General features: G+C 35.4%; 2 protein-coding genes across 3 annotated transcripts in view; one reads left to right on the plus strand and one right to left on the minus strand.

Annotated features, from left to right (window-relative positions):
- Nucleotides 1–438: 438 nt before the first annotated feature.
- LOC108741475 (E3 ubiquitin-protein ligase MYCBP2) overlaps nucleotides 439–23709 on the plus strand; it is a 238858-nt gene continuing 215587 nt past the window's right edge. The window contains exons 1-18 of the mRNA XM_025973828.1: nucleotides 439–696; nucleotides 830–1019; nucleotides 3255–3403; nucleotides 3467–3640; nucleotides 3703–3967; nucleotides 4032–4643; nucleotides 4696–4880; nucleotides 4933–5670; nucleotides 6824–7045; nucleotides 7108–7302; nucleotides 8300–8506; nucleotides 8572–8712; nucleotides 9265–9443; nucleotides 9504–9738; nucleotides 9950–10170; nucleotides 10223–10429; nucleotides 14259–14518; nucleotides 16206–16350. Of these exons, the coding sequence (XP_025829613.1) occupies nucleotides 457–696; nucleotides 830–1019; nucleotides 3255–3403; nucleotides 3467–3640; nucleotides 3703–3967; nucleotides 4032–4643; nucleotides 4696–4880; nucleotides 4933–5670; nucleotides 6824–7045; nucleotides 7108–7302; nucleotides 8300–8506; nucleotides 8572–8712; nucleotides 9265–9443; nucleotides 9504–9738; nucleotides 9950–10170; nucleotides 10223–10429; nucleotides 14259–14518; nucleotides 16206–16350 (4565 nt within the window). The 5' untranslated portion in view covers nucleotides 439–456. The remainder of the gene's footprint in view (nucleotides 697–829; nucleotides 1020–3254; nucleotides 3404–3466; nucleotides 3641–3702; nucleotides 3968–4031; nucleotides 4644–4695; nucleotides 4881–4932; nucleotides 5671–6823; nucleotides 7046–7107; nucleotides 7303–8299; nucleotides 8507–8571; nucleotides 8713–9264; nucleotides 9444–9503; nucleotides 9739–9949; nucleotides 10171–10222; nucleotides 10430–14258; nucleotides 14519–16205; nucleotides 16351–23709) is intronic.
- The window catches only part of LOC108741477, a 24058-nt gene continuing 18254 nt past the window's right edge, over nucleotides 17906–23709 (minus strand). For both annotated transcript variants that reach the window (XM_018476301.2, XM_018476300.2), the window contains exons 2-3: nucleotides 23413–23668; nucleotides 17906–20736 (exon numbers count right to left, since the gene is read on the minus strand). In XM_018476301.2, coding sequence (XP_018331803.1) covers nucleotides 19516–20736; nucleotides 23413–23616 — 1425 coding nt within the window. In that variant the 5' untranslated portion in view covers nucleotides 23617–23668 and the 3' untranslated portion in view covers nucleotides 17906–19515. The remainder of the gene's footprint in view (nucleotides 20737–23412; nucleotides 23669–23709) is intronic.

Raw genomic sequence — 23709 nt, forward strand, 5'->3', positions numbered from 1 at the left:
CCTAGCCTCCTCTCGACGGCCCTATTCATTGAATATTTCTTAAAAATAGTGGCAAAAAACACTTGAAGAAAGTTCACAATGATTTTATTTATTTTACTCTGCGTATATTTTACCTTGATAGAGTATATTATATTTTAATTTAATATTTCTTATCTCGTACGTACTCTAACTGTAATGCTAGACCATTGTTTAGAATTCGGATGAACACCGGTTCAATTCCGGGTCTGCTGTTGTGGCCTGGATCATTTAAGCAAATGGGGCAGTAATATTTTATAAATAAAGTCTTTTTGATCTCTTATGTCTGTCTGTCCATTACATTTGCCTCTCCTCAATCACCTCCCACCCGTTTCCACAATTCCCAAAAGGTTGAAGAAGGTCTTCCCCATATCTTTCGGATTTGCGTTAGATGGTATGATGGGAAGACTACCCGTCCACCAGCGTTAATAGCTGGTGGGAATGAAGTACACGCAAAAGTTTTTTTGTAGAGAATGCGGGTGTGGGGAAGGAGATAGTGGATGTGCCGTTTGTGGTTGTTGTCGTATATGCGCCCATGAAAATATCGATAATTCTGAATTGGCAATCCTTGGACCAAGTGGTGCAGCAGATTTATCTGGAATGATGAGACTCGACGTTATTTTTCGAGATAAAGTTAAGGAACTTCTACCTAGTCGACAAAAAGTCAAAATGCAAGATCCGGTAGGTGTAGACATGATTGAAATAAGGATTAAAATTTCTCTGTTCACATTTTTTTTTAAATGCTTAAATTAGGCAAGTGTATTAGATACCTGTCATTGCATTCCATGAAAATTTTTTGTTGTTTTTATATTAGATATATCAGTTGCAGACTAGAACGGATGATAGAAAAAGTAGAGGTAGAAAATCAATTGCAGGACCAAGTCGTCAGATTATGCCGAAGTTGAAATCAATAAGATCGTCCCCTGTTCTTATGCCTATTCCAAGTACACCAGTACATCGAGCAAATCCCACTGCAGCTGCCACAAGGCAAAATAGTTTAACTGGTAAATATTGGATTGATTTAATTGTCACTCTGTAATAATCTAATAATCTTAACGATAAACAAAAATAACACTACTTTGCTTATTATAGACCTTATTTTTTTAGCGTTAATGAAACGCACAATTAACTATAAAGGTATTTTTTAATACAAAGGCAGTTGTTCAGGTTGACATGTTGAATTCTGATCAAGGTTATTGTCGCAGAACTGTAGAGGAACTAACTATAATATTAAAGATGAAGTATTACCAAGTCTAAAAAGTAGGAGTTAATTGTTAGAAAGAAAAATAAGGGAGGATCTAGAAGTGGTTAAACTAAGTTAGGAAACTAACAAGAAGGTTGTGAAATCTGGAATAATTATTACTCAGAAATACAGCGAAAGGACGTAAATCCAAAAGTACCGAAGTAATCTATCATGAAAATGTAATTAAGGAGTTAGAATATTAGACGTCATGCGGCTAGCAACTGAAACTGAAATGTTATCAGGTTTTTAGTGAAGTATAGAAATGTGAACAAAAGAAATTACATTAGAGTATAGAACAGTAATGAAAGCCCTAGACAAAAACTTTCAGTCTCTCAGAGTCTTTCAGCGTCTCCGAGAGCATCTCTCACAGTCTTTCACAGTCTCTCAGTTATTGTCTAGGTGTTTTTATGGATCTCTCACAGTCTCTGTATGAGAGACTCGAACGATAAAATTGTTAATTTACAGATTCCAGTCTCTCGTTCAGAGATTTGAGTCTCTCGTTCAGAAACTGGATACGAAATGAGGATCTCTCTATGAACGACTCGAATCTCTCGTTCAGAGACGTTAAACAGTTTTTTGGAGTATCTCGACAGTCTCTCTCAGCGACACCTGAGAGACTCGATAAGAGACGGAGGCTCGAATCTCGCTTTCAGAGACTGAGAGACTGAACATTTTTATCTCGGGAGAACAAAAGGTAGGAATGTTTTTGTAAGAATGTGCATATTTACGAATAAACCAAATTTACCTGAACGTATTCAAAAGGATTATTTACAAAATTAAACATATATACATAAATACTAATATATATATATAAAATTTAATCAAAATGTAATGAAAGATAATATCGCCACATTTTCAAAATTCATTACTACAGATTTAGATAAATTGTAGATACCTATTGTCATTATCAAACGGATGATTTAAAAAAAAAAGAATAAATAATACACATGTGTAATATATAGGTATTTATTTATATTTATTTTAAGATTATCGCAGTTATTCAATGAATAAGCGATTCCTTACACTCCGGCNGTTTCTATTAATTCCATTTGAATCATCCGTTTGATAATGATAATGCAGTTTGTCGAAACTATAGTAAGGAATTTTAAAACAAAAATGATAATAAAAATTATTCTGTTTTGATTGCCTACATCACAGCACACTGATGCAGTGGATGCTCAAACCTAACAGCTCTTACATTTTAATCAAATAATTTAGGATAATTACTTACTAGCTAGACAAAGTTGCTAACGTGATTTGGTAATATGGACCAACAATGTAAAGAATTCTCTTATTAAATAATAAATAATATCCAAGCAATTTAATCAAGTAAAAAAAAAACAATCTACGAGAAGTCACCTTAGATTTAACTACTACCAAAAGATCTCTTTCTGGTTGAAAAATTGTTTATCCAGTCTACTGCTGTTGGGGTTATAAAAGACCTCATTATCCCAGCAATTGAAGCGTTCAACGAAAGAAAAAATAACCATTAGGAATGTTTGCTAGCTTGACGCAATCAAACAATGAAGTTTTCTGAAACTGAATGATAAAAATAAATTAGTCAGATTTAAAGAACATTTATTTCACCACCCATTAAGAGAACTGAGTTGGGAAGTTATTGACATTAAAAATATGAAAAATAGAAAAATAGTAGAAAATAATCCCTATCTTAAAAAGTCGTGTTGTTGAAACTTCTAACCTAATGGCTTATTCAATTAACTTCTTCTTAGTAACGTGGTTCCAAATCATCACTTACTTTTTTCAAGTTGAGATATTACCTTAGAATGTTTTAATAAATGAACGATAATATAATTTGACTCCACTTCGGCGAAAATGTACATACTCATTGACGAATGATTAAAAATTGTAATAGTAACCTAATCATTACAATTTTCATCTACATGTTTATTTAATGGGTGGTTTCTCGTTATTTCGTCATTGTTTCCGTTGCTCAATGGCAAATACAAGATTTATGAACACGAGTATTTAATTTCAGGTAAAGATCAAACAGGATCCGACATTGAAAGGGACACAAACCGTATAACATCCCTTCCTCCAGCAAAAATTCAGTTACCATGTAACAGTCCCATTATTCAGATAGCTTGCGGTTTGCATCATAGCGTTCTCTTGTTACAAAATGGACAGGTAATGAATTCAATAACCATTTCTTCACTCTATATGTTACGTTTTATAACTTTTCTTTACAAGGTTTATAGCTTTGGATCAAATCAGTTTGGTCAGTTGGGATGTGGAGATATCCTTACAAAATCTAATATACAATTAGTCAGGCTTCCGTGCAGTGCAGTCCAAATTGCAGCAGGGAGCAACCACACTGTTGTTCTAACAGCAAAAGGGGAAGTTTACACTTTCGGCAATTATCAGGTCAAAAATTCTTGCAATCGCTTTCCACTTTCGTAAATCTAAAGGGTCGTTTATTTTTACAGAAGGGTCAACTAGGCAGATTTCCACCACCCACTTCTCCCCAAGATGTTAATCAACCTGGTCAAAGCCACGCTTCCAGATATCGTGATCTCAAATGTCCATGGTATGCAATACCAACACCTATACCCAACATAGGTTCCAGATACGGTCGAAGAGCGACATGGATTGGCGCTTCAGGAGATCAAACATTTTTAAAAATTGACGAGAGTCTCATCAATTCCGTCAGTTTAGCCAAATCAACAGTTACGGCCAACAAAAGTTGCATAGGTGAAAATCTACCAATTTTAATTAAAAAAAGCTTTACTATTTTAAAAATTATTGTATTTGTCAGTTCTTCTCCCTAATCAGCATGAAAACGGCACAAACTTCAAATGCCTTTTGATCAATAAAAGGGAAGGAAATTGCAATTCTTTCAAAGGAAAAGAACAAGTGGATTTCTCTTACAAGGCTGTATGCCTCGATCCGATTTATAATGTTGTGTGGTCTTTCTCAGCTGTAAATAATGAAATTTCGTGCTATAACATTGTGGCAAGCGAATTATCAAACAAAAAAGTAATTGAGACGCCAGAACAAAGAACATTAGTGAATACAAAGACGCATTCAAATATAGAACGCTTCCTCGATACTGAAACATCAGAATTCAACATCATGTCCATTTTGAGCCCAGAATTAGCTCTTCCAACCGTTTCCAACTGCCATGTTACTCGATTTCAAGCTGCTTTACATCTTCTGTGTTGTCTCGATACACTTTGCGTGGCCTATGACCTCCATATGAGCGCCGTAAAAGAAGAAATCGATAATAAGCACATGATTTCTGAAAAACAGTACAGCAGGGATGATTTTCAAACAGTGAACCGGTTTGAGAGTCATGGAGGCGGTTGGGGATATTCTGGACATAGTGTGGAAGCTATACGCTTCATGGCAGATACTGACATACTTTTGGGTGAGTTGCCTTATTAAGCCAACTTTGAAGGCACTGAATGAAACATTTCCAGGTGGTTTTGGTTTATTTGGTGGTCGTGGTGAATATACCGCTAAAATAAAGTTACTGGATATAGGGACGGATGGAGGTGAACATGAGGGAGATGGGGAACTTCTGGCGGAAACCGAGGAGATCCCGTACGAGTGTGGACCCAGGCAAAAGTATCCTATTATGTTTGACGAACCTATACCGTTACAGGTAACGCAGATAGGAAATGTTTAAATTTCATATAGTATCATATTTTTCTTAGGCCCACCGATGGTATGTTGCATGGTGTCGAATAAGTGGACCAAGTAGCGACTGTGGATCTTCTGGCCAAACAATGGTAACAACAGAAGATCAAGTGCTCTTTTACTTCAAATCGTCGAAGAAGTCTAATAATGGCACTGATGTAAATGCCGGCCAAATTCCTCAGCTTCTGTACAAAGTTATTACACCTGAAACACAATCTCCAAGCCGTCAAGTCGACTTAATTGAACCAGCGCATCTTCTGACCAAAGAATTCTCTCGATCAGTTACGAAAGAGTGCTTCCAAAGTTTACTTTCATTGTTACAATGGTCATGGAACACTTTTAAAATTGGAATATTGGATGGTCATAACTCCCAATACACTTATAATGTTTTGGAATTGGAAAGACTTGTTTATATCAGTCGAGCAAGTCTACGATTACTCAGGAGTTATATAAATGAAATTTATCCTTCTCAGATTACTGGGAAGTTACAAACGGAAAATGTGAATCTTGCAGAATGCATAGGGGAAGTGAGATCATTTTTAAAGCAAATACTTTCTGATAATCTTCCAGCTTTAATACAAAGTCGTAAGTCGAGCAAAATGAAAAACGTTAAATACGGAAACACCTACCTAAAACTAATGAACAGCATTTTTGATGAGTCTCATAACACTTTTGTTGCTTGTTTTCATGCTTTTTATCCAACGCCGTATTTGAAGTGGAATTGCTTATGCGATTTATTAATAACAATGAATAAAGTGAGTAGGTACATACGGGGTCTATTCAAAAAGTATCGCGATTTTGTTTTTTCAAAAATTATTTATTTATTCATGAATATCTATTTTGTTCCCTTTAAAGTAATCCATACTACCGTCGTCCTTTCATAATCTTCTTCATTTTCGGGAACAATAAAAAGTTACAGGGGGCCAGATCTGGGGAATACGGGGGCTGCAACATTATTAGTGTGTTGTTTTTGGCCAGAAATTCACGCACAAGCAACGATGTGTGAGCAGGGGCGTTATCATAGTGCAAAAGCCAATTTATTTATGTTCTGCCACAAATCCCGGCGTCTCTGGCGGATTGCTTTGAGCAAATTACGCATAACTTGCAGGTAATATTCCTTATTGTCCGTTCTACCCTGTGGCAAGAACTAATTATGCACCACGCCCATGCAGTCGAAGAATACTTTAAGCAAAACCTTCACATTCGACTTAACTTGGCATTTTTAAGTTTTGATTCGTACGGCAGCTTTCATTGGAATGATTAAGCTTTGGTTTCTACGTCATAACCATAAACCCATGATTCGTCACTGGAGCAAATTTGTTTCGTTGCGAGTCCAACAGCTCCTTAGCAATGTCAATGCGATGCTGTTTTTGGTCGAAATTGAGGAATTTTGGTACGAATTTCACGACGACCGAGCTCATGCCCAAACCATCGGTAAAAATCGAATAACAGGAGCCAATCGATATGTTTAAGTCCTCAGCAACTTCTCTAACGGTGATTCGACGATTGACCTATACTATTTTCTTCACTTCATCAATGTTTTCGTCAGTTGTTGATGTGCTCGGGCGTCCGGCACGCTCTCTGTCGTTCTCATATTCTCGGCTCTCTGAAAACATTTTTTATCACCGATAAACGTTGCTTCGGTCCAAGGTAACTTCATCATATGCCACAGCCAACATTTGGAATTTTGATTTTGACATTTGAAACAAATTCTTTGATCAATGTTTTGGAATAGGCAAAAATCGAAGACGAGCTAAAACACGTGCAAGCAAAGCAGCTGTTAACTGAGCATTCAACATGACCGAACTTGTTGATATAAGTGAATTCAAAATTCGCGATACTATTTGAACAGACCTAGTATTTGAAATTGTTATCTTATAAGGCAGGCAAAATATGGTTTTGTTTAAGGAAAAAGATTATTATACGGCAACAAAAAACCAAAGGTTGTTGAGCGCAGTACTTTGCGCCCTTTGCAGTCCAAGTGTACGGCTCAGAAGTACTCTACCTTTGCTGTCGAACATATTTAATAAAAGCGTTAGTCCAGAAAATTCGTCAATTCAAACTTTAACATCAAGCGATTATCCTCACCATTACCCACTTCTTGTAGAACAGATGACATACAAATCTCAAGTAAGCGATGACGTCTTTTCTATTTTTGAAAAGTTACGTAATATTTGCTGAATTTTATTTAGATTGAGTCAAGCAATTTGGGTACAACTTGGACGTGGAAAGATGTCTTGGATCAATTGCTCAAATTGGTAGGAGAACCCATTTCACAATCTCTTTTAGGACATAGGAATACTTCTATCCAAAGTCTCACGCGAAATTGTTGTCACTTCCTGGCAAGAGTTGTAGCTGAATTGGTTTATCAAACAAATTCAAACGAGGTACAAAGCATTAAAATTAATTCAAATAGAAAACAAAAATTAACCGTCAGGTGCCGCTTGACAGATGTGAAGCATCGAAATTATTCGAATGGACACACTTGTTTTTCAATGTCTCGCCATGCACATTGTCGTGCTGTGGGCAGTGTCTTGCCGTGTTTGACTCATTTTTACCATTTTGGTGCACCTAGAGATGTTTCACATCAAAAAATATTAGACCACAAAAGATCACTTAGGAGGCATAGGATCATTCTGCTCCTTACATTCTCTTTAGTGGTCTTTGTAAATCTTTCAGATTTTAATTAATACAAATACAAACAAAATAATTTGAAGTGATCTGTATTCTGTCGAAACTGCCAGACGCGGATCGCGATTTCGATCTTTTTGGATCTCATCAGCGCGTCGCAGGCAGCTCCGACAGAACACAGACCAACCTTTACCTGCTGTCTTAACAGCGCGTTTTAGAAAATACCACAAATGGCGTGGTGAGTGCCATCTGTATTACGATGCTACATTTTAGGATTACGTATGCTCCAACAAGGTCCATTTAAAAATATGGATATCTACTTGCTGAAACGAATCCCGGCGTAGCTCACCTCAACGTGATAGACACGTTACCATTCAATTATGGTATTTTTAAATGGACCTTGTTGGAGCATACGTAATCCTAAAATGTAGCATCGTACTACAGATGGCGCTCACCACGCCATTTGTGGGATTTTCTAATACAAATACACTATTCTGAATTTAATATGAATTAAACAAATTCATGAATGAAATCCTGCGGTAAACATCATTTGTAGTGGAATTCAATATGTTCAGCAAGATCCATTTGCATACTTGCTGAACTGAATCCACCAACAGTTAAAATCAGGGATGGAGAGGGTTCGGAAATTAATAAAAAGTAGTTTCATTCTTGCTTTATCCTTCTGTACAATGAAAGATTTTAAAGAAATTAACTAAACACTAGTTCATGATAACAAAACTCTCCCTTCATCAGGAAAATCTTCAAAATGCTTGTGGACGTATATTACATACTACTCCATCGCGCTTCACAAGAACGAACCAGTCCAGAACATGGAACACTGGAAATGGTTCTCCTGATGCTATATGTTTTCAAGTTGATGTTCCTGGTATATCCATAGCGGGGGTTGCAATTTATGGTGGAGCTGGCCACTATGAATATGAATTAGAGCTTCTGGAGGATGTAGGTTTAGAAAAAGTAAAAAAGCAAAATAAATAATAATTTCCTTGTTTAATTATCTGTAACAGCAAAGCTCGTTTAACGGATTGGAGAGTCACGCTCATACCCAGCGCTGGAACAGTTTGGAAACTGTTAGAGGTTCCTTTGGGCCAGAGGATTTTCTTTCTGACATCGCTGAAATAAAGTTTGAGAGACCTGTTCCAATTAAAGTACGAACTCAATATATTAACAACTGAAATTACTTAAACAGGGTATTTCTGAATTAAATAGCAAGCTCGGGAGGATGTTAATTAAATGCAAAAAGGGATCGTATAGTTTGTAAAGCAACGTGTTTAAGAGGCAAAAAAATTGTAGACGAAGTTGCAATTCGAAGCCGGCCCTGGGCGTAAATAGATAACGTTTAAAGAAATGCAAGGCATTTACGGTTGCAGAGCGACTAATAAAGTAAAGTAAATATCGTCAATCACGCTTAATCTAATCTAACAAATAACAAATAATATATAAGTACAAAAATACAAAAAAAAATACAATGCAGACGCTACTAATAGTTGATTGAATGCGGCGTTGCAATGTCGTATTTTCTTGCGTGATCCTGCCAGGGCAGGACTGACCTTTCAAATACGTTTTTCTCAAAAACAGTAGACTTTCAGACGATCAAACATTTACTTAATTTTCTTTTTTTATAGTGCCCTATCACCTCCTGCAAGCTTGCTACTTATTTCAGAAACTCTTTGCATATCTAGTAATTAATACACTTATAGGAAAACGTAAAATACGCTATACGCCTACGCAACCACGGCGGAAGAACAAATAATGGAGATGGAGGGTTGAATTCTGTTAAGGGATCAGATAATACTGTATTTACTTTTTCAACTTGTTCATTAAGTTTTAATGGTACCACAGTAGCACGCGGACAGATTCCTATAATATTATATTACAGGTAAATGATTCGATTCTTGAATAATGGTGTGTGAAGCAAAATATTTTCTTTTGGTTCCAGCAATCCTGTTGAATGTACAAAACTATCGAGCACATCTTTAGATCAACAGGCTCGTTGGGAAGCATTAAACATAGCAACAATGGTGTGCCAAACTTCTTGCAAACTTCTAACTTTGGCCAGGGAAAAAGCTGATGAAGTACCATCACCAGAAATTTTGAGCACAGCCTACGTCGTTACGATTCTACTGCCTCTCATGTTCTCTCATATTAGTCCACTAATTACTACAGATCCAAGGGTACAATTTTATGTTTCATTGATTAATAACGAAAAACCTAGACTTAATTTTGTTCATCAGCTTCAGAAGAGTAGCTAAAAGTAGAGCCAAAAAAGACTTAAACATCCAGTTGAAAACTATTTCTTAAATAAAAAATTAGCAAATCACAAGTGCATGCAATACTTTTGATACTTCATTTCTTCATTATTTATTTGGTGACATGATATTTTAGAGTGCAGTTCATTTGTTAAATTTGGTACAAGAGATGCTGCCACATGTGGCTGCTCTGAATCTTCTATCAACTTCATCGGTACAAAACTCGAAATTAGTTGCCTCAAATGGATCCATCAGTCAAGGGGAAGCCAGTGATAGCTTACAATGTACCACAAGCCATTTTTACAGTTGGATCCAAAGCGACCATCCTTATAAGCCCGCTACCGTTTCAAATTATCGGTAAGCTTGCAAAAATATTAATTCTTTTTTCTTAAACAAATCTAACTTTTAGAGTTGTTTTTCCGGAGTCGGTGAAATGGATGTTGCTAGAATTTGATCCTTCTTGTTCTACAGCACAGCCTGAAGATTCACTGCAGTTGTATATTCCAAGTTTGGAATGCGGTAGTGATGTTTACAATTGTTCAAAATTGTGTGATTTATTGGAGGATTCTGAACAGCCGCTCCCATATTGGCCTGTTTTACATAAATTTACTAGCTGGTAAGTAATAGTATTACGATTAAAGTGTAAAATAGTACGATAAACGATCTTAATTTTGCCGTTCGAAAACTCAATTAAATGTTTACTTAAATGAAGTTGCCACATGGAACCCATTATGCTTCTTGCACTTTTCTAATCTTGAGCAGTAATTTCTTAACATCTAGACGTTAGCATAAAGTCTTAGATGCCGATTCCATTTTTACTGCGATATTTTAAGGGTATTTTAGTAGACGTTCCTTATGAGGTATCACTATAAGGAATAGTCTAAAAGACTCCAGCTTTAACTGCACGATGATCAGTGAACTCTTCGCAAAATCAGCTTATTTTGGGAATAACTCTACTGCTCCAATTGAAAGATTTGAGTAGCCCCATCTAATTGAAAGCAAGTTTGTCTACTGAAGCCATGAAACTGTCGCAGAGATGGTGCTAAAAAATTGGAAACCATCTCGCAGTGTTGCTTTGTGTTCATAATTGGTAGACACCGATCGCTCACGTTTTTGCTTAGGGTTTTCTGCTAACCAGTAACGACAATTGTTGTCAAAATTATGAAATCGTTGAAGCACATTCGTTGCGAAATTCAATCGGTGAACGTAGTCATTCTCTTTTAATTCCTATACTACACTCGAAATTCTTTTGTTATGCGGTCGTTTTGCGTGTGATTTATAACCGTGCTATATTGATTTTGACCAACTGATGCAAGCGTTGTCTTATCGATCGAGGCTGTATGTCTATGTACAAGATAATTTACAACTTCGGTAGTCACCTTTACTTATTGATTTCATTGCATACACACATATTTGTAGCACTTCGAAATGACTTAAGTAACATTTCAGAAACTAAGTACTAATCAGAACACCGTGAGTAATTGAAAGCGAATGATTTGCGGAGGAAGGAGATAAGCAGAGCTTTTCTTACATCCACTTCTTCCTAACTTGGACCAATCTTTACATTTCTCGATAACTTGAGCGAATTATCAAACAGTAATATAATTTAGGTTTAGCTTTAATCCTCTGAATTCCTGTTTCTGCCTCTAATAGCTATGCGTGCAACTACACCTGATCATATTTTACAGGGTTACCTGCCAATTTCTCTTGCCTTTTCCTTAGCAATTTCCAAAAACACCCTCAAAAACAATAAAATTTACTCCTTCTTGACACCCAGCGTAAAATTATATCACATGTTCCGTATTGCAGCGGTCCTTTCTAAATCGCAATATTTGTCAAAGCATTTTTCATTCATTTGATTTTTGCAGCATATCATCATAACAAACGTCCAATTTGACCATATTAAATTTTTATAATTTCTATTATTATACATATATGGACGATTATTACCATGCTATTCCATAATATTCTAACCGTCTTATTTGTCAGGCCTAGGCATTTCATATTGTAGCGACATTATCATTACCATAAAAAATCAGCATTGAAGTGAAATCATCAATTATACAACATTTTTTATTGGCAGTTTCGGGTTTCTACTTTTTTATTGTCTTTTATCTGCACATGAAGTATGTGACAAAAGGACTGACTCTACAACATAATATTAAACAGGCAGTAGATATTGTGAACCTAGGGGATGTAGAAGTAAACTAGGCCGAACGTTACCTAATGATTGACTAAACTTCAACAACTGACCGTTTTGGATCTCCAAATCTACTTATCAATAATAAGAGATCTGAATGTGAAAAATTAAAGATCTAGTTAATAGGTGATTAATGTAAGTGCGATCCATGAATCATTCTCTATATTCTGCGTTTTAAGCAGTTCGTAACCGGGGCGTCATTGCGTGTAAGGCATTTATAGCAGATTCCAGGACTTATGAGGACTTAGCTGTGCCTCAGAAATCATATTATTTCTTAATAACCCTTTTTTTTTAGAATTTAAGTTACCTCAGAATTCTTGTTCTTCTCTGTGCTCTTTTTTTTTGTTTTGGGCTGTTCATAAAGTATGTAATGCTAATATGTGGGATGGAGAGTTCATCCGCACGTTAATGAACGTGTAACGAAGTGGTGAGGCAGGAGGGATCAAATCAATCTTTGTGGTTGTATTATGGGTGAGGAGATAAAAATTGGTAAATTTTTAGTTAGGTAATTTATAAACAATGCCTTTGTTATAATGTGACCGTAGGGCCTGAAGAAAAAGCGAAATAATGCCCTTGGTTTGTATACATGAGTAATACTAGATTTCCTACGTGAAGGACCTCCCACCTAAAGCCACTCTATCTAACGTGCCTACTTAGACCATCTTTCAACTCGTACCTACTTACGTTAGTAGACACTAATTGACACCCTAATAAAATCTATACCTATCCTTTTTATTTAACGAAATTTCGTACAATAATGTTTTGATTTCCATTTTTGTGTTCATCTCTATTAATTCAGGGAAGTTAGAAGGAAAGTTCTTAATCTTGCTAATTCACTATTCGTTTCCTTCTGCATTTTTACATCATCATCATAAGGTCGTCAGTCCTAAGACTAGTTGGACACACACCTCCACTCTTTCCTACCCTGAGCTAATCTGCACACTTCCCCAAAACTAGAACAACCCACATTCTTAACTATTTGTGAACAGTAATCTTATTACCTCTACCCCTCCTAACTCTCGTTTCTGCCTCTAATATGTTTCTGACTAGACCTTCATGCCTGAGAAGGTGTCCTACCAATTTATCTTGCCTATTTCTTAATGACTTCCACAGAGTCCTCTAATTCTAATACGTCTTCATTTCTAACCTTCTCTATCCACGGTATCCTCATTATTCGCCTGTAACACCACATATCGAACGCTTCTAACCATTTCTTTTCCGCCGCGCCCACTATCCATGTTTCGCACCAGTACATACACCGTTAATAATCTTTTTCAAATTTCTAAATTAATCGTTCGCGAGCATAGAAGTGACTTCTTTTTATCAAAGGCGACTCGACCTTACGCTATCCTCTGCTTTATCCCTACTACTTTTTCCGTCCTGACTTATCTGACTTCCTAGATACATAAAATGAGTCGCTTCTTCAAATTTTTCGTCTCCTATCTTTATATTTGCTCTTTCCGTACTTTTTCTTTCCTTGCATACCAATATTTTTGTTTTACTTTTATTTATTTTCATACAGTACAGTTTTGTCAATACTGCTTCCATTTTATTTAAATCTATTTCTAACGCCTCCTTGCTGGATGCTAATACTGCTCTATCATCTGCAAATCTAAGCATACTAATCTTTTGCAGTGTCAGTTAATGTTTATCCCCATCATTTTTAAATGAATAATTTTTTATTATTTCAAAGCTTTTAATAGTATTCAGGCAACTCAGCGGTCGTTGTAAATTAATGTCCTCTCTATCGCTTTCTAGACGTATGTAAACATCTATTTTTCTTCTCTCTCCCATACAACTATAGGCACACTGGACTGTTCTTCAGATGCCCTTCACTATCACTTGTATTTTATTCGAATTCATAAACGTGCTCTTACTAATCTTCATAAACAGATCCATGTGTGTGTGTGTGTGTGCACCTGCGTGTTGTCTTCGTATTATATCTACAAACCCAATCCGAACTATCGCAAACAAACAAGTCATCGTTATTTCTTCCAGTTTTAACAAAAAAGCTGTTGGCATTAGAGACAACTATAAAGCATATTATTTATTCTGTCAGTTCTGAATAGAAAATTGAACATATCAGACAGAAAATTGTAATAAAAATGTTCTGTTTTATAAAGCAATAAATGTTCATTTTATGGACAAATGAAATTGTACACGTTACAGTTGTAATTGTAAATTAATTAGTTTTGAAAAGGTAACTGTGTGTAGGTACTACAAGATTCTAATTTTTTGTGTCTAGTAACCAATGGCCCCAATCAGCGGTAGTGTTACCGGGACATGAGGTGATATTTTCATTGGAAACCGCTTCAGATTATCTGAAGGATGATAGAGCGAGTTTTTACGGTTTTAAATGCCTTGCTGTCGGTTACGAATGGCCTTATCCGGGTTTTAATTGTCCTACGTTTGGTCTCAAACAATTAGAAGCTGAACTGGCTTTCGTTGGTGGAATGTGCACTGCTAATCTTATGAAAAAGGAACTACAACTACCAACAAATGGATGTAAGTATTAATTAGCCATACCTAAACTTCTTTTTTCGCAACTAGATAAATGCATAGGTTTATTTGTTGTTTTCACGTGGTTTTTAACTATTTATATAATTCACTGTTTTATTTTTGTAATTGTACCCACCTTTTAAATAACTTAATATTTTTACATCTAAAAGGATGAAAGAAATTTTGGTGTTGAGGGTAAATCTAGATAAATCGCTACTTTCATTCTGGCTAGGCTTATATTAAAAGCGACATTTTAGTTCCTAATCAGCTAACACTTGAGTTTGAATATCAAATTAGCTGAAAAATCACCATTTTTTGGAAAGTTTGAACTAGACCTAATTTTACATGTAAATTAGTAAGTAATTACATTCATCATTAATAAACTTATGCGCACGCGCACAAGTGTCAGGAATTTAAGGCCTTTCTTTCAATATTATTTTCTAGTGATTTAATCGAAAAAAGCTAAATAAGTACGTTGTTTAGAATCACTCTTTTGATAAGGGTACGGAGGTCCGATTTTTCAGAGTAATAATCTTTAATAAATGAAGATTCTTTCGTATTTGTTGTTACCTTTTTGGAAACTCGATTTTTAGGTATAATTCTTTTATTAGTCCCAAATTAAAGGAATTGTAATACATTTTCATATTCCTTTTTATATATATGTCAAAAATTAAAACCTTTAAGATCAATAAAGAATCATACCTAAAAATCGTGTGTCCAAACAACTAGACAAAAACTATGTTACATAATGAAGAAATATAATTTTCATGAGTGGATATGATAGAAGTACACTTCTTAGGTAAAATTTTAGTAGGGAAAGGGCGAATATAAAGATAGGAGACGAAAAATTAGAAGAAATGGCTGATTTTAGATACCTAGGAAGTCAGATAAGTCAGGATGGAAGGAGTAATAAGGATATAAAGCAGAGGATAGCGCAGGGTAGTGTCGCCTTTAATAAAAGTCACTTCTATGCTTGCGAACGGTAATTTAGACATTCGAAAAAGGTTGTTAAAGGTGTATGTTTGGAGCACGCCGTTGTACAGGTGCGAAACATGGACGGGGGGCGCGGCGGAAACAAAAAGGTTAGAAGCTTTCGAAATGTGGTGTTATAGGCGAATGATGGGAATAACGTGGGTAGAAAAGGTTAGAAATGAAGAGGTATTGGAAAGAATATGAGAACAGAGGACTCTATGGAAGTCAATAAAAAATAGGCGAGATAGGTTGGTAGGACACCTTCTCAGGCATGAAGGTCTAGTCAGAGACATATTAGAGGCAGAAACAGGAGTTAGGAGGGGTAGAGGTAGACCTAGATTAGATTACTCTTCGCAAATAGTTAAGGATGTGGGCTGTTCTAGTTTTAGGGAAATGAGAAGTTTAGCTGAGGATAGGAAAGAGTGGAGGTACGTGTCCAACCAGTCTTAGGACTGATTACTTTATTATCATGATGATGATGAGGGTTAGTTACTATAAAAAAGGCTTCTTTTCCTAAAATTATAATGCAAATAATAGTCGAATTTATATCTGAAAAATGGACACAAAAGAAATTGCTTTTCTCGATAAATATTTATTTATTGTAGGAAAATTCCGTTTATAACATGTTCAAAAAAGTGCGTAGAACATTGTACCAAAATTTTACATATAAGAATCGATTTTATTCAGTTTGTATATATTTTGGATTCTAATTTTATTCCAGCCGACGAAAATGAAATAGACATCGAAATGGCAGAAATGGTGGCAGCTCACACCCTAACCATGCATAGTTCGCTTCTTTCCAAAGGTTTCGCCCTAAATAGTGTACCTTCAGTGACACAAGCTCTCGATGGTGCTCTTCCTTTCAGGTGAGTTTTTATTGTTTGTCTACTAGTTTTTGAGATAAAACGAAGAAGATGGAGAATTTTCCTGCATATATTTATACAATACATATAAGAACTAACTGAAGATATGACTTTATCAGGAAAGTTTTAATTTGGCAGCATTTTAATAATTACATTTTTATCAATTTTTTCATTGCAATTTTAGCTCCATAATTAAAGAAAAGAAACATTTTTATTTTATTCTGTTATATTTATAATAAACTGGAATATTCCGGTAATTCCGGTATATACGACCGATAATGGATAAAACAGGCTGAATTTCCTATATATACTTGTTTATCTAGTATTTGTCTCAATTGTTTAATATTTGTCTCTTGATGTTAGAACTTACCTTCCTAGAAAATTTATTCGACTATAGTGACTTGCGATTTCGGTTTGGTAAATGTACATAGCAACTGACTTCGAGATACTGTTTCTTCTATCTGCCAAATTTGTATTTTTTATGTGTTATCTATTTGACAAAATATATAGATAAAGATCAACTTTATCTGATATATAGTTTAGTTGAAAGTAAAAGCTTTTTTCTTATTTTTATTTAACTTGAAATATTGTCTTCACAGAAAGTCTTTATTCGGCTGTAACGACTTCGAATGTAACGGCGACTTCGGTTAAAGCAATGAATTTTGACGAGTCGATTTTCTTCTTGGCAAATTCAGATATAATCCAAGCGGTATCTACTTTTAGTTGAGCAAGTTTGGTCAGAAGCTATGTTTTTTTGGAATCAGCCCAAAAAGTCCCCAAAAATTATGATTTCACTGTGCGCCTTCCCGAAACACTGAGCGTAATTTTTAAAAAAATTCTCTAGGTTCTCCAAATCATCAAATTATAATTTTGCAAAATGGGTTCGAAAGTTCAGGTATCCCATTAAACATGTGTCCAGAAATCAAAATGCTTCCGCCTGACCCCAGCAACAATTTTCAAAGTTTATGCTAATAAAAAGTTTTCTTTGGCCATGCTTGAAAGCCAATGAAACCAATTAATTATATGAAAAACATTCCGTTTTGTAATTTTGCAATAGTAAAAATTATTTTTTTGATTTGCAAATAAATGCATCTTTAGTAAATTTAATTACGAAATTTTTTTATTTGCTTGACTTTTTTTCTAAGGTTAATAGTTTTTGAGATTCAAGCCGTAATTGGGAAGAAAAACCGTTTTTCCCCAAGTTTAAATAAAGCCCGGGGTTTTACGAGGGCGCATAGTGCAATTATCATTTCTGAGGATTTTTTGGACTGATTCCAAAAAAATCTAGCCTCCGACCCAACTTTCCCAAACATAGGTGACTTCAAACAGGCATAGTCTGGAATAAAATGTCTTTGAATTGCAAATCAATTTGCTTTGTTTTTCCTATTTAGATATTGTACAATATGTTACGTTAGGGACGTAATAAAATATGCATAGATGCGGTAAGGAATTACTGAAATTTCAGATTAAGAAAACTTCCTTTATCTACAAACAACTGTACACATACAATGAAACATATTTGTTTAAACTTCTATAATTTATTTTAATATANACGGTATATCACAGCTGATAAATTAGATACAAGTATTCCTAAAATATATTTGCATGCACTACCAAATGAACAAAACAGAGTAAATAAATTTCTTTTGTAATCTTCAGAAAAATTGCCAAATGACTGAAGGTCATATAAGTACATGGAAACGAACAAAAAATAAGTAAACATAAAATACATATCTAATCATTTTTGTTAACTCACCTGTTAGTCACAGCAGAGTTTTTAAATATCTAGACATCGGATTATTTTTAAGAAAATTTACAATAATGATAATTACATACAAACCATATCATTTCCAGCTTTCTTATTACTTAATAAGTAGCTAGTAGATTTTACAGCAGTAAAAAATTGGACGTGTTTATGTTATATTTACATCTAGAAATATTATAGGAACTAAGGCACATTATATTAAAAATAGTACGTCCCAAATGAGCTAAATTAGTTCTTATAAAACAAGCAACATGTTTTAGAACGTTGTTGCAGGTGCAACTACCCATTGTTAAAATGGACAGTACCTTTTTGAGTTAAAAAAAATGCCAAATGTTCTTTTATTTCTTGCATCTGAATAATACAATTTGAAAAGCTGACACCATGACTTCACTTCGTCTTCTCTCTCGCCAGTTACCACGTAAAATGTTCTTCGTTTGTATTTATCTCATCCGCTGTTAGGTAAATAAATTATAACTGTTATAACGAAAAGCGACCAAAAGGATGAGTTTTAATTGTGGTTGTCATTTTATCCAGTTGCATTTTCATTATTTATTAATATTTGTTATTTTAACTTTAATTAATTATTTTAAATTGCGTGTTAATTCATAATTTGATTATACAAAACAAGTTCTCTATGTCTCCGTCCGTCTCCACCTTGATAAAACCTACGACCAAAAAAGCGAAACGTCGGTTTAAGATTAAAATGAAATAAATAACATTTCACCCCTTTGGTCGTTTTTCATTGAAAAAGTTATAATTCAACATTAGGGAAGATAGTACAAAGGAAGAAGTTTTAATAAATTGTTCGTTTACATGAGTGTTTTCTCGAAAATTGTGTTACATTAATAAAAAAGGAGCAAATATGAATTTATCTTGTAGTGTTCTGTATTGCCACTCAATGTACAGTTGGCATGCCTATCTGTAGTTAAACAATTTACCGAACAAAGGTTTGTGAAATACCAAATGGTCAACCATGCTTCACATGGTTAGTGAGTCAATAAAAAATGAGCTTTCTGTGGTAAGGTGCAAGCAATCATCCTTTCCAACTTACGATTAGCAATTTTGACACATTATTTATAATGTTAAAAATTAATCTGTCTATCTCTTTATTATTTACGTGATGTATTTTGCTTCCAACCAAATTCTAAAATAAACGTATTCCGATATGGTTGAAGTGCACGCTTATGTTTCTAACTTTACAAATTTGACATCTTGTAGGTACAAACAAAGATTTTGATATTTACAAGGGATAATCGTTGGCCCGAACATTTTTTCTAAAATAATAATTGTCTACCACGGCAGTTATAGTTATGTACAATTGAACATTGTTTTGTAGGCTTAAAGGTTCAATTATTGTAGTCCATTTTACTTTCATTTTCTCCAAATTCATTAGATTATTTACCCTAAAGATCAGTTGTCAATAGATCAGTTCTTTCAACAATCACATGAAGTTCTGTTTCTTTATAAGTTCGTCCATCTGGTAAAATTAAAGCTAAAGGTTTTCCATTTTTATCACTTATATACTCTTTTTGTTTCGTCCCTTTGTACGTTCTTTTTATGTAAACCGCAACTATAGGAACGATTATCACTAATAGCGTTAGAACCACAACAACAACAATTATGACCAGAGAAATGCCTGAAAATACCGAACAGTTGTGGTCTTTATACTCCTTCATGGTAACCCGCTCGCCATTTTCAAGCAAACACTTTATCTCGTCAAAAAATTTCTTATCCTCAATTACCCAGCAGTCGCACAGTTGGTTCAAAAATATGTTGGTGTAGACTGGTTGAAATCCTATGCTGTCTACTACCAAGGTGTCACCGTGGAGTGCATTGAAAGTGTCATTGTCGAAAATGAACTTTTGTTCTACAGCCACTTGTTCCATATTTAACTGGATTCCCAAAAAGGCACCGCCGTTTGTTATATTGAAAATATTACCTTTAACGCCTACATCTCCTCTGGTGGTTACTTTGAAGCCATCCCCGTCAAGTATATCGAATTGCGAGTTGAGGATATCGAAATATCTAGGGTCTTTTATGATAAAAGCACTGGAATACACTCTTGAAAACTTGCAATTTTTTATAGAGAAACTTTCTAAAACTACCACTTCGGAAAACGCCCTGCTCGGTACACTTTCGAAACTATCGCCAGAAAGCAGCAAGTTATTTGTTGTAAATTTTTTAAAGGCTTGCGGGTGGATGGTTTTAAACGCGGTATCAATAAATTCCACCCTGACGGTCTGAACCAAAGACGTGAAGGCAAACGATGATATTTGATCTATTGAAACGTTTTTAAACACAATCTCGTTCATTCGTCCCTTAAACGTGTACCGCGCAATGTCGTGAATTGTCGAGTTGATAATGGAAATCTTTAGTCCCGGCATGGTCCTGTCAGCATACTCAGGACTTTGAGCATAGCTAAAGGGATTTATGTTTTCCGCGTAGCCGTCCCAAAATAAACTGCTCTCTTCGAAATTCAAGTTATTTATATTTGCAAGTTGAATTGTTCTTAAGTTTCTCGAAGTAGCTATGACTTCACTACCGAATTTTACTGAGTTGCAGTTCTTTATGTTAATTGCGAAGGTGTCAAAGGATGGAATGTCTCCTTTTTGAAGATACATTTCCTGCAACAAATGAGAAAAACAATAAAAGTATATATATAATTGAACCTTAAATAAGATGGGTGGTCGCAATGTACTAAAGAGACTATTTGGAATTCGCAAAATTATTTTAATCTTTTTAGTGGTTTCTATTTTTACGTGTTCATTTTCTGAATTATACATGTTTATTACGATTGAAAAAAAAAATAATGCGAATGATTTTTTCGGTTTACACTATTGAGCGTCGAGTATCCAGCCTCGATCTACAATTTTTTCGAAAACTGGACGTTTTAAGATCCAATTTATGATTGATAGGACGTGCGTTGTATGCTAGACGTTTTCTGAGGCTAGTTTTTTATTTCTAACCATATTATATTATGATTTTGACACCCCCTGAAACTGCCGCCCGAGGCAGGTGCGCCGATTTGCCTCACTCCACTAGATCCAGGGCTGTGCTCTATTCATTGCGCTTTCTTAACTTTGATCCACAAAGCATGCGGTTCTTTTTTGACCAACATTATGGGTAACAGCAAAAATTCTTTGTAACTAACAGCAGTGGTGTTGTGCTAATTTTTTTTTACCGGAACGCGTATATATAATTATAGACAGGGCCGATCCTGGGTAGGCGGCCGCTCTGTGCGGTCTCACGTCCCAAATTTGACGACGACGACGACGGGGCGGGATTTCCCCCAATTTTCGTCCGTCGCCAGGATCGACCCTGTATATAACATGAAAAGGAAAGGAAACGAAAATCATTACGAAACCCATTTTGTGTATATGTATATATATTCTTAGCATTAGCCGCAGGCCCATTTGGGTATGGCAATAAACTATGCCAGGGATGAGTAACGTACGGTCCGTGGGCCGCTTGTATTAAAATTTATGTATGAAATCTTTACTTTTCTAAAGTTTCATATTTTTTTCTTCTAATGTTTATTATAAATAAAGTTTAATTCCCGTTGAACCGGTTCAAAAACCGGTTCACGTATTTGTTTCGGTTCGGTTCGAGTTCCGGTTCAGCAGAAAAAAAACGTTCCGGACTCCGGTTCACGGTTCGGAAAAACAAGCCGGTTCGTTCCGGTTTTTGTTCCGGTTCGGGTTCGGTTCAAACCCTTGTTTATAAAAAATACATATAAAAATTCGTCAAAAATTAGAAAAAAAATCAGCAATTCTTTTTAATTTTTTTTTCAATACGTCAGCCAATTCTCGTTATCAGAAATCATCTTTAGTTCCGGAACGCGTTCCTGTCCAAAAAGGAAGTACCGGAACGACGTTCCGGAGCGTTCCGGCTCGACAACACCACTGACTAACAGTAACGAAAAAGTAAAAGGTTGAAAGTATGAATATGAGTAGAAGAAACTTTAGATAACTTCTGTTAATTGCTATTGAAAATACTATTTAAAAATTTGTAAATTTCTCGACCTTTTTCAAAAGCTTCGTTCGAATGATATATAATTATACTTGGTAAGGTCCAATTATACTTGGACCTTACCTTACCTACGTTATTTTAGTTCATGTTACGTTATAATCAGTAAAAGTCCCCTCACCACCCCGCCCGGGGGGCTTTTCCGAACCCGTCTGATATGTGAATCTCTAAATACAGTGTTCGTTGCTAAAGTGGGTCAAACGTCAAGTTCTCCGCACACTGGGAGTGGTATCATTCGAAAGGTCGTGACCTAAACTTTCCAAAAAGGTATCACTCGACCCTCGATTTAGCCAGTCCCGTTCGCGAAAGGTTTGCCGAAAGAAGTACCAAGGTCGTCTAAAGATTTTTATACAACACCATTAAAAACTCCATTAAAAACTCTAAAACACCTATTAGGCAGAAGCTTTATTGATTACATCAATTGCTTTTCTAAATACTTATTAAAACTCTCATTTTGGTTTAGCACTGATTGTAATTACCTTTTATTCACCTTCTTCATGTGAAAGTGTTCTTAGATTCTATCGTTGCCGAAAACATGAAATTTGTAATTTATTAATAATTATTGCTAAAATTTTTAAGACACAAGACGCAAATATGAAGAGGTCAAATTTATCTACCCCATCAAAAATTTTGTTTTCTTACTTCATCATCATCATAAGGTCTTTAGTTCTAAGACTGGTTGGACACGCACCTCCACTCTTTCCTACTCTGAGCTAAATTTCGATTTTCCCCAAAACTAGAACATCCTACATCCTTAACTATTTGCGAACAGTAATCTAATCTAGGTCTACCTCTAGCCCTCCTAACTCCCGTTTCTGCATCTAATATGTTTCTGCCTGGACCTTCATGCCTGAGAAGGTGTCCTACCAACCTATCTCGCCTATATCTCATTGACTTCCATAGAGTCCTTGTTCTCCTATTATTTCTAATACCTCTTCATTTCTAATCTTCTCTATCCACCGTATCCTCATCATTCTCCTGTAACACCACATATCGAACGCTTCTAACCTTTTCTTTTCCGTCGCGCCCACCGTCTATGTTTCGCATCCGTACAGCGCAGCGCTCTATACATACATCTTTAACAATCTTGTTCGAATTTCTAAATTAACCGTTCATGGGCATAGAAGTGGCTTCTCTTTATTGAAGGCGTCTCGACTGCTATATAGCCGTAGATGCTAATACTCTATATCATCTGCAAATCTAAGTATACTGATCTTTTGCATCGAATTTGACTGTCTGTTACTTTACTAATTGTAAGAGATTATAGCACTTACCTTAGCTCCTTCAAAACAGGAGCATGTGAGAGTGCCACTCATGCTTCCCCCTAACCAGGTGCACCCGAACTCATATTCAACCGTAATATCCTTGTATCCATGACAAATTTCGGACGAAATTGCAAAAACAAGGAATAAAAATAACACATGCAAATGTCCACGGTATTTAACTTTCTTTGTCGTTTTCATTAGGGACGCCTTCATTAGGGAACATACACGTACATTTCATTTGACGAGTTCGATGTCGTTATCGTATCTGAAAATAATGAAATTTTATTTATTATTAATTATTATTAT

This window comes from Agrilus planipennis, unplaced genomic scaffold (assembly GCF_000699045.2).
Source record: "Agrilus planipennis isolate EAB-ADULT unplaced genomic scaffold, Apla_2.0 scaffold204, whole genome shotgun sequence".
NCBI lineage: Eukaryota > Metazoa > Arthropoda > Insecta > Coleoptera > Buprestidae > Agrilus > Agrilus planipennis.